General features: G+C 38.6%; 2 protein-coding genes across 2 annotated transcripts in view; both read left to right on the top strand.

Moving 5' to 3' along the window:
- LOC106616474 (transmembrane protease serine 9) overlaps positions 1–17,629 on the top strand; it is a 31,517-nt gene that overhangs the window by 808 nt on the left and 13,080 nt on the right. The window contains exons 2-3 of the mRNA XM_070106535.1: positions 436–754; positions 826–1,683. Of these exons, the coding sequence (XP_069962636.1) occupies positions 436–754; positions 826–1,683 (1,177 nt within the window). The remainder of the gene's footprint in view (positions 1–435; positions 755–825; positions 1,684–17,629) is intronic.
- Positions 6,710–9,259, top strand: LOC106616782 (phenoloxidase-activating factor 2). Its single transcript, XM_014233664.3, has 3 exons — positions 6,710–6,797; positions 7,475–7,612; positions 7,690–9,259. Exons 2-3 carry the CDS (start codon positions 7,483–7,485, stop codon positions 8,535–8,537), a joined length of 978 nt encoding a protein of 325 aa, XP_014089139.2. The 5' UTR covers positions 6,710–6,797; positions 7,475–7,482; the 3' UTR covers positions 8,538–9,259.

Genomic DNA, 17,629 nt, shown 5'->3' with positions numbered 1-17,629 from the left:
AACGATTTATGATAAAAAAGTTCTTTAGCTTTAGTGGTTTGTGAGATATGTACCATCCCCCACCTCCTTTTTTAAAATTTTCAAACCACAGATACCCCTCGCTGCTGCAATTGGCTTTACCAAATTGAAAGTTTTGTATCTTAATTTGTGACTTAGCTATAAAATCTATAAAAACATGTCTTCAAATAATGAAATTTGGTGGGCGTGACAATGATCCGATTCCGCCTATCTGCAATACCAACCTTCTTATGGTATCAAGGCACGTGAGTTTACCATAAAGTCAGTTCCTTGTCAAGTTTCATCAAAATATCTCAATTGTACTTAAGTTGTCGCACGAGCAGACGGAAGGACTAACAGACTGTCACTGCGAGATTAATTTTTTTTGATAATTCATATATTAAATAAATAATATTTTGGTTGAATTTTACATTACAGCTTAACAAAAGTCATGTTTATGCAGCTGACAATTATTATTGTATGCCTGCTGGGCCATTTTTTTAATCCGGTACGTACTCAAGGAATACCAGACATTGATGTATTATTAGGTCGCATATTTGACGACAATTCTACAGATCTTATGCCAGAACCAAGAGTAAATACGCAAGATAAGATTTGTGGATTCGGCATGGAATGTGTACCACGCAGCCTCTGCAATGAAAATGGAACTGTCAATAATTATGGGATACATATGATTAATCTTCGTATAGATGGTCCATGCGCCTATTTGGAAAGCTGCTGTGATGTAAGCAATAAGGTAAGTAGCTATTTCAAATATAGACACGTCTGCAGATTCACTAATTATTGAAAACTTGTGTTCCTTTACAGTTACAGGAACCTAAACCACTGGATGTGCCACAAATAAATGCTTGCGGTTATCGCAATTTTAATGGCATATCTTTCAAAATTTCAGGAGCTAAAAATAATGAGGCAGAATTCGCAGAATTTCCCTGGATGGTGGCGATTTACACAAATGTAGGAAATCAGAAGCTTTTCAAGTGTGGCGGCTCGGTTATCGCACCAAAAGTCGTTCTAACAGCGGCACATTGTCTCTGGGACAAACAGACCGCCTCGCTGATGGTCCGTGCTGGTGAATGGGATTTGGAGACCACGCTAGAACCGCTTTTGCATCAAGATGCACGAGTTGCCGAAATCATAACTCATGAGGACTTTAATCGCAACACCATATTTAACGATATCGCGTTATTAATTTTGGAAACACCTTTTACTTTGGCACCGAATGTCCAACCCATTTGTTTGCCCGAAGCCGGCACAATATTTGATAATAAGCGTTGCTTTGCCGCTGGCTGGGGTCAGAACAAGTTTGGTAAAAATGGCACGTACCAGCATATTTTGAAGAAGATCGAGCTGCCCGTTGTGCCGCGTGCTAAATGTCAAGCGCAATTGCGTACAACGCGGCTAAGTCGATTTTTTCAGCTGGACAATAGTTTCATGTGCGCTGGCGGTGAACTCGGTAAAGATACGTGCAAAGGTGATGGCGGTTCGCCATTATCATGCCCCGATCCGAATAATCCCGAACGCTATCTTCAAGCTGGCGTAGTTTCCTGGGGCATCGAATGTGGAGTGGAGAATATTCCCGGCGTGTACGCGAATGTGGTGCACTTACGCGACTGGATCATCGGCAAACTTGTGACAAAAGGAATTGACACAAAGTTTTTTACGCCATAATATTGAGGAATTATCTGCTAAACCCTACAAATACCACACATAAACTCTTACTAGATTTAAAAAACTATTAATACTATTAAAACTGAAACAGACTCTCTAGAGATCTCTTGTTTTATTTAAGTATATGTACAGTAACATACTATTTGTAAATACAAATTCGTGGTATATAATATAGTTAGAGTATCACGTCGGAAAATGGATAATAAACCCAACACTACCATTTTGTTATCTAAACCAAATGTAGTTTTTCTGGTTGGAAGCTATACTAAAACTGAGAGCAGCGGTTACTCTCTAAATCGCTAGAAATATTTTGCAATCGATAAGTTCCTACTTTACGATTGCAGGGCACCTTTTTTGCTGAACCTCCAATTTTCGTCTAATAGGTGAAATTTACTCTATTGAACCAATAAAAAATCTGAAGCCAAGGCTGTATGGAGGAAGGCGAGGTAAAATAATTTGTCCGGCTTTTGTCAGAACCTAGCAAAGTTGCTGAGATTGATATTAACCGCCGATTTGATCTCAAAAGATTTATGGTAAGCAAGTTCTTTAGCTTTAGTGGTTTGTGAGATATGTACCATCACCCACCTACTTTTTTAAAATTTTGAAACCACAGATACCCCTCCCTACTGCAATTGGCTTTACCAAATTGAAAGTTTTGTATCTTAATTTGTGACTTAGCTATAAAATCTATAAAAATATGTTTTCAAATAATGAAATATTGTGGGCGTGGCAATGACCTCTCTTAGGTGCCGCTATTAGTCGAAATCATCTAAAGTGTCATAAATAAGCACTTAATTCAGATACCAAATTTTAATTTAGTGTAGAAAATGGCGGTAACAAGGGACTCCTATTGACCGAAATTTTTTTTAAAGTGGGGGTAGCCCCGCCCCCCAAATGGTATAATGTACATAAGTATGTATTTTTTATCACTTTTTCATACGCTCTGAAAATGATTAAAATCAGATAATAACCACGCCCACTCCTCATACAACAATTATGTTGAAAACTGCCCAAAGTGCGATAACTCACTGAATAAATGCGCCAAAGCATTAAATTTCACTAAAAAGATGTTCGGATAGAGCTCTATAGGAGAAGGTGGAAAAATTTAACAATAGGAGTGGCACCACCAGCCTTTAGGTGAAATCCTATATTTCAGGAACTATTCGACCAATTTCAACCAAATTCAAACCCAGCCATTCCTATCACGCAATGTGAAATAGGCGAAATCGTACAACGATATGCATGAACTATCTATCCTGTAAAAAAAAGGACCCAACAACTATGCAGCAAAAGCGTCAACTTCCATGATGTCATTTGAATAACAAATTTACTCAAACACATCCTTAAAGAAAGTGACAACACCGTGTATGGCTAAATAATAAGTATGGTTTAAAATCCTAAAGAGCATGATTTAAAGAACGTTAAACTGAAAACAGAAAAATCAATATAGTTTGGTTAAAAAAAATACGCTTTTAAAGTACTTCAAACTAAAAAGTGAAAAATTATTCCTCATATTTATAAACTCACCGTTATAATACAATATTGACCATACTATTGACCGAAAACGTGCAAAGGGGATGGTGCCTCACCGTTAGAATGCCCCTATCCAACGTTACTATCAAGCTGGTATTGTAGCTTGGGGTATTGGTTGTGGTGAAGAAAATGTTCAGGGAGTCTACGCGAATGTGGCATATCTTCGCAATTGGATAAATATAAACCTGGCTGCACGTGGAATCGATTTCACGATTTAAGAAATTATGTCATAAATAATTTTGTTGAAACATTGCTTACATGTAAAATTGAGAAATACAAATATATACATATGTAGTATATTATATGTGCTTTCTAAAACAATAATGCTTTTTGACAATCCATTTTTAATAGAGGTTCACGTAAGCATGTTTTTTTTTATATATAAACAGGAGTGTCATCGTAAACTTTTTCTTAAGAAACCTGTAGATACATGACAGTGTCCTACCTTGTAGTGCCTATCTATTAAACATAACATATAGCAAGTAAGGAACGGCTAAGTTCGGATGTAACCGGACATTTTATACTCTCGCAAAGTCAAACGGTATACTAGTTCGAGATTTCTTTATATATTTTGTTTGATTTGCATAGTGGAAAATAAAATAATCAGATGGAATTTAAAATGGTGTTATATGGGAAATAGCCGTGGTTGTAATCCGAATTCACCCATTTGCGCACTATAACTTAGAAATCTGGGAAGAATGTTATGTACCAAATTTGATTGAAATCGGTTACGTAGATCCCAAGATCCGCGGTTCCTATAAAGTCATCAGTGTCTCTGGTGTGTTTAGTGCTTGATTTATCGTGCTTGAACAGTGCCGTTATATGGTACCATTATATGGGGAGTGGGCGGAGTTGCCACCCGATTTCATCCATTTTCACATTGTCGATTGAGGATCTAAAAGCATTTTTTCTCAGTGAATTTTGTTATTATATCTTTAGCGGCTTAGGAAATATGCAGATTTAATCTTTTAGTGGGAGGGACCACGCCCACTTTCTAAAGTGCAGATGGCCCTCCCTAATATAATCCTGTATACCAAATTATCTTATCTTGGTTGTGCTCCGATTACGCCCATCTGCAATAACAACCGTCTTACGGTACCAAGCAACATGTGTACCAAGTTTCATAAAGATATCTCAATTTGTACTTAAGTTACAGCTTGCACAGACGGATGGACGGACGGACAGACAGTCACCCGGATTTCAGCTCATCTCTTCATCCTGATCACTTATATATATATTAGGGTAAGCGAAAAAAAATTAGTTTGCAAATGAGAATTCAGAGCAATGCAATCAACGTCTTCGTGCTACTACGTTAAGGGAACGAGAGGCGCGTCAACGAGTGACCGACGCTCACAGAGTAAATGAACGACAGCGGGTGCAAAATCATCGAGCACTGGCACGAGTATCGTTTAATCGCCTTGCGTTTGAATATGACCCTGAAATAGACTATTCATCACATTCGCTAATCATAATTGGTAGTATGGATAAAGAATGTCAATATCATCAATCATGCTTTCGAATACAATAGGCAATCGGCGGGTTTATGTTGCGCATCTGGAAAAATTTACTTCCATCATTAAATCCGCCACCAGAACCTTAAAAAACGCTATAAGCTCACACATGTCAATCAAAGTTGTTTTTTGCGTAAAATCCGTAAATGTCGGGCCCCCTGGTTTTTAAACAAATGTAAAGAGTCTAAACAAAAAAGAATTTTTTCTTGTCCAAAAAAAATTGTAACTTGAAATTTACTTTAAAATTGAGTGGGCCGCCCAAAAATTTTCTTTTTTTATAATCTACAGATTTTAACCTCAGGCTAAGCAAAAAGAAAATTTTTTTTCACTCCACTCTAATATAATATATATAATAAATAACAATCTCTTAATTTCACTCCGAAATCTTCAGTCAAAACATTGTTGCAACCATACAGTCACTTATTGGTGACTCTATCATTAAAATACCGGGGCTTAACACACTTACACGACGTGTACGAGTAAGTAAACTCAATATTTCTTCAAAATCAGTGAGTTTAATGAAAAACAAGAAAAACTGTTAACTTCGGTTGCACAGAAGCTATAATACCCTTTACAACTATACATACAAGGAACGGTCAGTTTGTACAGCAGCTATATGCTATAGCAGTCCGATCTGAAAAATTTCTTCGGATATTGCATCGTTACACAATGGTCGGTCTAGTATGGAATCAGCGGCGAAAAATACTACCACTGCCTATATCAAAGTGAAACTTTTTTCTTAGTTTTATATTCTTATAATAAGTAATAAAAAATATTACCATTAATCACAGATAATATTAAAAAAAAAATATTTCATTTGAAGGCAAGATAAGGATCACAACATTTTCTTGAACTCAAATCAACACATAAAGAAAAATACACCACTCGACAGGTTACAGTCAAACAATAATTTTAAGACACTAGGTAAACATATCATATTATTATATTAAAATCACTTAGTTATACAGTCTTATTGTTCAATATTCAATATAAATTAACTTAATTTATTAATATTTAAATTTTATATTACATTTTAATATTGAAATTTAATTTTCTTAAGAAGCCCAAGATCCGTGCATTGCACAGTTCGCTTGATTTGATCGTTTTTTATCTCTCTTTATGCGTAGAACGTACTACAAACTTCGTGTGAATTCGCTATGCACTCGTATATTCTAAATTTTGCTGTAAGATCGTATAATTTCTTCTTTACTTTAGGGTAATGGATATTATTTGGATCTCTATTGTATTGTAGCGTATTCGCATCAATTTTTATTATTACCAGAAATTTTACAACTATATACCCAAAGAGGCTACTTGAAAGAACTTAAATCATTAGATCAGAAATGAGCTGAACTAACGAAAAAACAACATTTTCACGTATTTCAATACAACTGTTTATTATCGCCTTCAAAATAGGCTCCTGAGCTAATACATGCATGCCAAAGTTCAATCCAATTTTCCATGCACTGCTTGAATGGCCTTTAGTGCCATTTGTTTTATCGGTTTCGACTCATATTTAGAGCGCCATTCGCTTGATTGATAAACAGCTTGGACGTCATATTCATAAACCCACGTCTCGGCGCCAGTAACCACCAATATGTTTGATGAACTTAGGGTCCTTAGCTATGTTGTCAAGCATCTCTTTTGTGGCCTCCATTCGAAATAGTTTTTGCAAGATTCAGGCTTTGGCTTGATACTCAAAACCTGAACCAAAGTGTGTTGAGTCGATCCATAAGAGATGTTGTTATCTCTCCGATGCCAACACGACCTTACCTTAAATGCTTCGTTCCTATCAAATTCGACTCCCCTAAACGCTATTGCAACGTTCTCAACGATTCCGTCTAAATGGACCGGTCCGTGTCAAATTTGAGCTACTGTTGATCTGATCGAACTGCATTTCATGTTGTATGTATACAAGTATGTATAAATCATCATTGATAAGCGTAATACCATATAATAATATACCACAAGTATTTTGTTTAAAACCAAGGCACTATTGTATTGTCTTCTCAGTTGCTTTCAAGATTTTGTATTGTTTTCATCTTTAATTTTCGTGGAACAGTTCAAGTGAGCATTTTTTGCATTGTTTGTGTGTTCTTTTTAATTGTCGATTATAAAATTTATATGTAGTCGTAATAGAAATATAGAATATAAAATCATAAATATATCTGCGGATTTTGTGAAAAATTGGCATCCAAAATAATTTTAAAAGAGGTTCCTCAAAAATTTCTGGATATTTGAAAAGTGGTGAATAAGTCAACATAAGTGAAGTTATCCAGAAGTACTCTCTCAATTATCGTTGTCGTGCTCTAACTCAAACAATAGAAGAATCGGAATTAAAATACGGTGAAATCAGGATACGGGCAGACCTTATTAAAAGTCAATATGACGCTACTGAACGACTTAACAATTTTGTGCGATGTCTGAAATTTTTCAATTTTATGTAATAACCCGTGCTACCTTAGCTTAATCTAAGCTAAAAATTTGTTGCCAATGATCTTAAAATGGACGCATTCGTTGATGAGTAACTAAGAATAATAAGAGTTAATATTTTCTTCCTTTCGTTCCTTATAGTCTCAGTGATTCCGCGGCATATTAAAAATATCAGAAGAGACAAACATTGTTTTGATACCCAAAACCCCCTGTGGAACCGCCACTGTTCCTTTAAATGCTTGATTGTGGGAGCTCTTTGTTAGCTTACAATGATCTGCTTGCTCTCTAATTATTATTTATTCTCATCTTAGCACAACAAATGACTGCGTCAGTAAAGCTTATTGCTTTAGTAGTACTATCCTTTTGGATAGATACAACACTATGCCAAAATAATTGTTTCCCGAAATGCAACTATGGAACTGTGGCCGTCGTCTTTATTACACAAAAAGGTAATGATGTTACCTGCATACTTTTTGGTACCAGGTTTGCTTTAAACTTTTCAATAACTTTGAAATATTCAATTTAGATACGTCAACACCCAGCAATGTAGTAAAACCCGGACATATTAGCAGTTGCGGTTATCGAAATGATAATGGTTTAGTCGCAAAAAATGTTGAAACACCCCATAATGTAGCGCAATTTGGTGAGTTTCCATGGATGGTGTTAATTTCACACCCTAACGGTACATACATATGTGGAGGTTCGTTAATCGCACCAAATGTTGTACTGACAACCGCACATGACGTCATAGACAAGATACCGGAGGAGCTGTCGGTGCGTGCTGGCGAGTGGGATAGAGAATCCGATTTTGAACCGTATAGACACCAAAATGCATTGGTTAAAGAGATCATATGTCATGAAGATTTCGGGCGCAACACCTTAAATAATGACATTGCGCTATTGATTTTGGAAAACTCATTCACCTTGATGCCGAATGTGCAACCCATCTGCTTGCCGGAAATCAATACAAAGTTGGATCTAATTAATTGTGTTAGCAGCGGTTGGGGTCAATACAAGTTGCGTGGAATTGGCGCTGACCAGCAGATTTTGGAGAAGGTCAATTTATCCGTTGTGCCGGATTCTATGTGTGAAACCCAAATGCGTATAAACTGTAATGCTTTTTATTCCAAACTAAATCTACATTCGAGTTTCATATGTGCCGGTGGCGTACGAGGCAATGAAGAACGTATGAGAGGTAGCGGCTCACCATTAATATGTCCCGACTATAATGACCCCAAACGTTACTATCAAGTTGGTATTGTCGCTTGGGGTTCGGGTGGTAGTGCGCAAAATGTTCCCGGCTTGTATTCGAATGTAATGTATTTACGGAATTTTATTATTAAAAAACTTGAGGAGAAAGGAGTGAACTTATAATATTTTACACTAAAAATTTTATATTAATTTTACAAATATATATAATTCCGCAAAAAAATGTTGTCCATATTTGTTGTAATCAGCTGTTTGACCCTTTAGATCTACATTACAAACCTGTATTTTTGTACATCCAAGAAATGGTACCTGACAGCAATTGGGGAAAGACTTCTGCCCATCCTCATATTTTTGTAAGGAGGTAATTAAGGCGTTGCACAATTGATCGCGTGTAATCAATACATAAATTAACTTACGGATGGTATCAAATGGAAAGAAATTTTACTTGGCATATAAGAGGAAGCGCTTGTGAGTCCCATATCCTCATCAGAAGCCATAAGTTCCAATCACCAGATTTTCATTAAAGAAATCCGTGAAAATATAACATCTTGAATAGTGTTTGGAACGACGTTTGGAAGAAGAAGAAAGAATGTCGGAGAGCCTATAAATTAAATATATGAATGATCAGCGTGAGGAGCTGAGTAGATTTTGTAATCACCGCCTGTCTGTCCGTCCGTATAAATGCGAACTAATCCATCAGTTTTTGAGATATCGATGTAAAATTTTGAACCGCCGGTAACGAATCAAGAAATTCCGTAACGGAAATAAACCTATGTTTAAACTTTTGCTTACTTTTAGGCGTATTTTCGAATATCTCAAGCGGAACAAATCAATTGAAGAGACAGCAGGGTGATTCAAAAATAATAGTATTTAAGATACAATTTTTTTAATGGCAAATAAAAATATGAAATTTAATATAAATAAATTATTCAATATTCGGAGTCATAATATTAGTAACATTATTATTAAGCTATTGCATAGCTTTTATTGCGGGCTTTGAGCGTGGGGACTGAATCAAGAAATTCCGTAACGAAAATAAACCTAACACGCGTAATGTTTGTAAATCTGTCTACATGCAACATATGTATGTTAATATGTTCACTAATTCATTCATGCGACATGTTTATGTATGAGCATGCAGATATATAGACGCAGATTTTGCGAGGCATGGAAAAATATTTTAAAATTGCAAAATATTTTAAATCAAAAAGAACTATGTTGCCATTTTTGTCACTTTTTTTTGTGTTTGCGGGTTTGCAGGGTAGAATGTTTTCGCTTCCAGAAGGAACATCAGAAAGTTGTTCCAATTATGATTTTTAGCTTTTGCCATCGGCGCGTTCGGTAAAATTTGTATTTAAAGTGTTTTGAATAAACAAAGTAAATTTAATAATGAAGAAAATGATGAGAAAATAGTGAAATAAAATGAGTACTCTATATACATACATACATTTTAGTAAGCTATTTTATTAAGAAATTCCATAACGATCACAAAGTATATGCAAAATGTTTGCATACTTTTAGGCGTATTTTCACATATCTCAAGATGAACAAATCAATTGAAGAGCAGGGAGATTCAAAAATAATAATACTTAACATACAATTTTCTAATGGCAAATAAAAATATAGAATTTACATAATATGAGTAACATTATTATTATTTCGGTAAATAGCTACCCCACCTTCTGGAACAGCATCTCGTTTAACTTGAAGAATAAAATTGAAATTATGTATTTCAATCGGATTATCAATGGTAATAAATTTCCACTTATCTTGGCTGGCGATTTCAACATCAACTTCGCTGATTAAATATCAGAGCGGTTGACAACTTTTCTTTCGAAAAAATTTTATTTGAAAATGAATTATGATCCACAAGAACCCACAACAAAATATTTAACCACCATTTACGCAGTATTTTCCAGATATTTAGAGGATATCAAGCCTTTACGATGATATCAAGTCTCAAACTTATGTTTCTTATTTCAGTTACCATAAACCTATAATTTCAATGATTAAATTCCTGAGTAACCTACATGTACTGTAAGATAATAAAAATATTTTAAACAATATAAACTTCTCATTTATTCAATAAAAGAAAAAAATGTGTTTTATTATCGATCACCACGCTCAAAAAGTGTAACTAGAATTGATAACAAAGAAAAAAAATAGATAAATAATTACAATTGCATAAGTTGATAAAAAATGTTATGCAATAGCTTTACTGCAGCAGTCTCCGAGGGCCACGCGTATTTTTTTTATTCACGAAAACGAGTAAATGTTAGTTAGGTGGGAATACTGTGCTCATGACTCGAACGTCATATTTGAGATACTTATGTACATACATCTTATTTATACTCAGATTTGTTTTGGCACTGTTTTGATCAACGCTTACTCAAGGTCCACGCCAGCGGTTCATACACACACATACATATACATATTTTCTCTTCTTCGTATGCGTCAATGATCGGCATTGGGAATGCCCCGAGTACAGCAATATGTAGTTTGCCAAGTTTAGCTATACACATGTGCTTACATACAAATTTATACAATTTGTCAACCATTCACTAGTTGCTCTTATTTTGAGAAGTTTGAAGCAATTGTGCCGTTAGTATTTATTAAAATATGATGCTCAGTTTCTGAAAATTGATATTTACAATTAATAATGGGTTATTTATTGCGTATAAGAAGTAAAAATATACGGAATTGTGGAAATTCCAAGAAAAGCATTAAAAATCAGTGATATGTTGGGACAATTTTATGGGAAATTCATATTTTATTACTCAATATATTCACCTTTTAACTCAAATTATTCTTCAAACCGGAATAACTTTTTTTAATCAATGCATTACATTTACATACATATATTTTTTTTATTGTACAGAAAATTTTATTTTATTGGGTCGTAAATGACCCCATGCTCAGCTACGCATATGCGACACCTAATTAGAAAATTATTTATTGTGGCCTGAGTGGTTGAAGTCTATTATCGATTTAATGGACTGCTACAGTTAAGTCAGATTTCTGGGTTGTGTTTTGGGTATCTCTCGCTTGACATAACCCCATAAAAAAGTCTGGTCCAGTCGGCTCGGGTGACCTTGGGGGCCAGCGGAAAGTGGAGTTTCTTGATATTATTTTGTTTTCAAATTTTCGTTTCATTTCAGTTCTCATTCAGCATCTTTAAACAACGGTGCCCACTGACAGTTACTGTTACACCGTTTTCTTTACAGAAGTATGGACGGACGATTGTTTCTTAAACATGAACATACGGATCTCGATGGTACGGTCTTCTTGCGATACTTCCACATTCGGCAAACATGTTTACCAACCTCATAATGGTCCATCTACTCGGCTCGGAGTGCCGCCAAAATCCCGCCTGAATTCCTTTTGGACCGAAATGATGGACACAGAAAAAAGTTATTACGAATAAGGTTGTATATAGGTATGACGAGACGAGTTGAAATTCGTCCGTCCGTGCAAGCTATAACTTGAGTAAAAATTAAGTTATCTTGATCAAACTTGCTATACGTATTCCTTGGCATCGGAAAAATTTCGGTATTGTAGATAAGCGTAATTAGACCACTGGCAGATAGCGAAGATGTGGATACCAGTTCATGTAGCTGACTTTTTACGAAAAATATGAGCATTTTTTGTGAAAAAGAAATATTAATTTTGAAGGGGAAAGTAAACAAAAATTATTCAAAGTATTGACCATTGCTTTTTACACATTTTGACCACCTTTCTGGCAGTTTTTGGATACCGTGCCAATAGAAACGCTCGTCTTCACATACTTTTCGACTTCTGCCTGGCAAACGAAGTGCAGCCAATGCGTGTCCCATCGATGAAAACAAATGGTAATCGAAGAGTGCCAAGTCTGGTGAATACGGCCGATGGGGTAACAGTTTCCAGCCAATTACTTTCCAATAAATTATATAATGTGATTACATACAAAAATAGTGATGACGTGCTTACAGCTGGACGATGCGTGATGAAAAGGGAAGATGGGGGTACGTCAGCATGACAGATAGTGTAGGTTGAATGTTGCCATATCTGCTTTATAAATAACTCTTGCAGAGTTGCGATGTTCACGTCCTTTCCCCGGATATTGACTTTGAAAAACTTGTCGTTGCGTTCGACTACTGGAAATGGTCCCTCGTACGGTGGTGCATTCATTACCATGAATGGTGCATGAGCTGAGTTATTTGTTGTTGGTGACGGTGACAGTGCCTACATGCGTATGCGTAAATTTCCGACAAATTCACCTTCGGTGACGTTGTGCGTGTGATCTTCGGAAAATATCTTACCAGGTAATCGAAGAGTGTCGTAAACCATTACTGCGGGTGTCGCTTTTAAGTCATCTCTCGATCCGGAACGAAAGCCTAAGAGAATTAGTGGGAGAACTTTAACCCACTTGTCCGTCATGTGGCATTTTATCGCTGCTTTCAAGGATCTATGCCATCGCTCGATGAGCCCATTTGACGCTGAGTGATGCGTAAGTATTTTATGCCTAAAATGCTGGCAAGGTCTCGGAAGAGTGCAGATTCAGATTGTTTTCCCTGGTCCGTTGTTGCTCTTGTCGGTACTCCAAATCTCGCGATCCAATGTGTGTAGAAATTAAAAGCAATTGTTTCTGTCGTCATATCTTCGAGCGGGTATGCCTCCAACCATCGGGAATAACGATCGACTACTGTCAAGCAGTATCGATATCCCTTGCAAGGTGGTAATGGTCCGACGATATCCATGTTGACGTGGTCAAATCGTTGATACGGTAAAATTAATGTTGATAGGCGTGCTCTGTTGTATTTTGGCTCTTTGGCATGGAATGCACTGCCTGGACCATAAGCGACAATCTTTTCGGAGACCAGGCTACACGAACATCCCCGCTATCAATTTTGTGGTTTTGGAGGCACTGGTGTGTGCCATGTTGTGTATGGAGTCCAAAGCTGTTTTGCGAAACGAAGAAGTTAGGTATGGTCGGGCTTTGCTGGTGCTTACATCACAAAATATTTATATGTCTGTACCTGGAACCGTGAAAGGCTTAATTTGTAAACTGGAATTCGAATTAAGTAATTCTTTAAACTCTGAGTCAGATTTTTGAGTCTTTGCAAGTTTGACGAAGTCGATGGTGTTTGGAGTATGTATGGCGTCAATGCGTGACATTGTATCTGCTATTATGTTGTCTTTTCCGGGGATTTATCGAATGCCTGTTGTAAATTGTGCGATAAATTCAGAATGGCGCATTTGATGCGGTGATGCTTTATCTAGCTTTCGCTGCTTTTAGTTTCTCAGGTGATAAGCGTCTGAGTTTGGAGAAAACTGGTGGCCCTTTGGTGACGATGTGATATGTGACCAGGTGTTGTGGTTTATTGGTTATCGTGCAATTTTCTACCGTGATGTCTTTGAATTCTTTCAGGGAATCCTGGAACGATTTATTTTTATTAATGCATGATAAATTCAATACTACTTCATTATTAGCTGACACAGAACAATGTTTCTTACGCTTGTGATATCGTCGATGAGTTTTCGTTGTCGTAGGTTGACCGATAAGTTAAAACACGATAAAAAAATCCGATCCGATGATGGCTTGTGATACATCGGCAACTATGAAATTCCAGGGAAATTGGCGGCGTAGACCCAAATTAACATGCATGACTTTTTGACCGTAAGTTTTTATGGTGTACCTTGTTGTTGCGTCGGTGAAATTACGCTGACTTCGGCTCCCGTGTCGATGAGAAATTTCATTGCAGATACCTTATCTCGAACTATTAAGCGGCGGTTTGCGTTGTTGAGCCTGTCGTCGACCGCCATTGACGACAGACTAATAAGTTTAACTTTCTTGTGCAGGGGCTGAGAAATTTTTTAGCTTCGTGTCCAAATTTTAAAAGGTACCAGCACAAATCGCTCAAGCTGTTGTTTTGCGTACCGGAGCGTGACGGAGCACGGTTCCGGTCGACTTCTAGATCGACGATTTATGTTTGCTTTTATCGAGGCGATTTCTTTGTGATCTCAGCTAGTTGTTGCTCGATGCTGAATTGAGCGTGTGTGGCTGTGTGTTGGGCTTCAATCGCGTGTACATGTTGTGTGTCGCTAACCTCACTTATTTTATCTGCGAGCAGAGCTACTTTGTCCAGGGGTTCGTTGCTGATGGAAATTATTAGTCGCATGTTGGATGGTAATCGACTCATCCAATAGACTTAAGTATGTTGTAGTTTATTTCGCTGCCTGCTAAACTACGCGTCTCGCGCAAGAGTTGTGATGGGCGCATGTCACCAAGCTTTCGTTCTTGTAGTAGCTTCTTTACACGTTTTATCTCTGCGAATTGCGTACTTATACGATTTTTTAGTGTTGGGTACATGTCGCTGTTCGGTGGATTGAGAATAATGTCACTTATTTGTGCTAGCACGTTGCTTTCTATTGCGGCCACGACAGTGTGATACTTGGTCTTGTCGCTCGTTATCCCTGCGGCAATAAATTGTGAGACCGCTTGTGTGATCCAAAGTTCTGGCTTTGCGTGCCAGAATGGTAGAATTTTGATGGACACTTTAGCAACTTCCACGCTGCGAGATTGCAAATTTTCTGCCAACTGATTTAAATTAAAAATTAAATTATCATCTTCATTCAATATTGGTTGCAGTTCGGCGTCTTCACACTTTTTTGGTGGTCTTCCACGTTTTTCATAGCTCACATCAAAATCATTATCTCTGAACCGTTGAAATCATATTTTGCACGTTGCTTCTGATAGAACATGATCACCATATGCCTCGATAAGCATTCGGTGCGAATCTGCAATACTTTTCTGCTAATGGAAACAAAAAATTAATGCTTTCCGCAAATCATCACTTTCCGGTACAAAATTTTACATTTTTAACACAATGAAATTATATGAAAATTAACGCTGGTTCACAACAAATGTTCCCTCTAATATATTTGTAGCGCTCACTTCATTCCGGTAAAAACAGAATTCCAGAATCGGATCTTGCAAATCAGCAAAGCGCTTTGTGGTCAAAATAAATTTGCGCAGGGTTTTAATTTCTATTCCCACCAGGGATATCTAAAGGTGTGAGCCCTGAATTGTTTGAGCCTTGACCTCGCAAATGAGGAACAATCAAGGAGGAAATGTTGAGATATTTCCACCTCGTCTTCTTCTATACAGCTTCTGCAGATGGCGTTCGGTAAGATTTTCAACCTTTCCACACGAGGAGGCTGCTCACCGGAGCAGTAAATCTACCGCAACCTTAATGGCACCAGGTTAGGTTAGGTTAGGTTAGCGGGTCGATCCTAAGAAGGATCACACTTGGACAGCTTAAACGCCGGTCCGTTGTGGTACCCAAAACTCCTATGAGCCGGATCAATAGACCCTTACATGTCGACAAAGCGCTTTGTGCCTATGACAAACTTGTTGAGATGGCCAATATCTGTTTCGGCCAGATCTTCTGGACCGCCAAAAGTATGATTACCGAGATGTTTCAATCTCAACCTAGCAAAAGCCGGACAATGGAGGAGAAAGTGCCGGGATGTTTCCACTTCACCCTCCTCCATACAGCTTTGACAACTGCCATCGGGTAGTATTCTAAGCCGCACCGCATGAGTTCCCATTGGACAGTGCCCAGTGAGAACTCCTACCATGGCGGCGAGGTGAACTTTGTTCAAGGCGAGAAGATCCCGCTTTGTTCAAGGCAAGAAGAAGGCGCTCCACTCTCGGCCAGAAGGATCGCGCAGTCGCGCAGGAGCTGGTCACCGACCAGCGTCTGCTGAGCTCCTGCGAGGTCCATTGGTCCAGAGCGAGAATGCAAGACGTTAGTGGAGAACCAACTCGATCCCATTCCGATGTGAGTGGGGCAAGGGTACCCCCCCTGGCCAGCTCATCGGCCTTGCAATTCCCAGCGATTCCGCTGTGACCAGGCACCCAAACGAGCCTGATATTGAAGTAGCCTGATGCTAATTCTAGCGAGGACAGACACTCCTTGACTAGCTTTGAATGCACGGTTCGCGCACTCAGGGCTTGTATTGCCGCTCTGCTGTCGGAGTGAATGCTCACCTCTCTAAACGAAGCTACACTACGTAACAGTACTTCTACCGCCACCTTGATCGCGGCCACTTCCGCCCGAAAAACGCTACAGTGGTCCGGTAGCCTGAAGCAAAGATTGACGGAGAGCTCTTTACAGAAAACCCCCCCTCCAATTTTCCCTCCTAGCTTCGACCCATCCGTAAAAAAACTCACCGCGCCTCTTCTCCAGCGGCTTCTTCCCCTCCACATCTCCCTCGTCGGGATATGAGCAGAGAAAAAGCCGCCTCGAGAGGCCTCCGAGACGCAGTGATCCAAATTTTCAAAATTGCCGGTGAAGGAGGAGAGAATTGCGGCGTGTCCTTGTTCGGACCTCTTCACAAGCCCAGCTTCTCTGAGCCTAATAGCACACCTCGCAGCAATGCACCTACCGGCAATGTCCACGGGTGCTATATTTAATATAGCGTTGAGAGCTATCGTTGGTGTGGTAGTCTTTTTGAGCGCCTTCCACCAGACGAACACACCATAGAACAGTATTGGCTTGACTACGGTTTCGTAGAGCCAGAACACCACCTTTGGTGAGAGTCCCCACCTTTTCCCTATAGCTCCCCTGCAGCAGTATAAGGCGACCGATGCCTTCTTGACTCTCTCCTCGATGTTCGGCCTCCAAGAAAGCTTTCTATCCAGGATGAGCCCTAGGTATTTCACCTTATCAACAGGTTGAAGACGTGAACCCCCGAAGGAGGGGAGAGGCACATTTGGGATCTTATACCTCTTAGTGAATAAAACCATTTCGGTTTTACTTGGGTTGACGGCTAGGCCGCTTCTGTTTGCCCAGTTGGATACAACGTTTAGGTACCCTTCGGTGAGCTCATAGACGGTATTCAGGAATTTACCTTTAACCATAAGAACCACATCATCAGCATAGGCTATCACTCGACAGCCTTGCTCCTCGAGTTCTATAAGTAGGTCGTTTACAACCAAGATCCAGAGCAGAGGGGAGAGTACTCCTCCTTGCGGAGTTCCCCTATTTACCTTTCTGGTTGACTTAGCACTACCCCACTCCGCTATGACAGTTCTGTCGCAGAGAAGACTGAAAATGAGGTGTTTGAGGTTCGATTCCACTTCAAACTTTTCGAGGGCTTTAACCACTGCCTCTGGCCGAACGTTATTGAAGGCCCCCTCGATGTCGAGAAAGGTGCCCACTGCAAATTCCTTTTGCAATAGCGCTGTCTCCAGCCATGACACTACATCATGC

Source organism: Bactrocera oleae, chromosome 3 (assembly GCF_042242935.1).
Source record: "Bactrocera oleae isolate idBacOlea1 chromosome 3, idBacOlea1, whole genome shotgun sequence".
Classification (NCBI taxonomy): domain Eukaryota; kingdom Metazoa; phylum Arthropoda; class Insecta; order Diptera; family Tephritidae; genus Bactrocera; species Bactrocera oleae.
The sequence above is the reverse complement of the archived record's forward strand: the minus strand, read 5'-3'. Positions and strand labels throughout refer to the sequence as shown.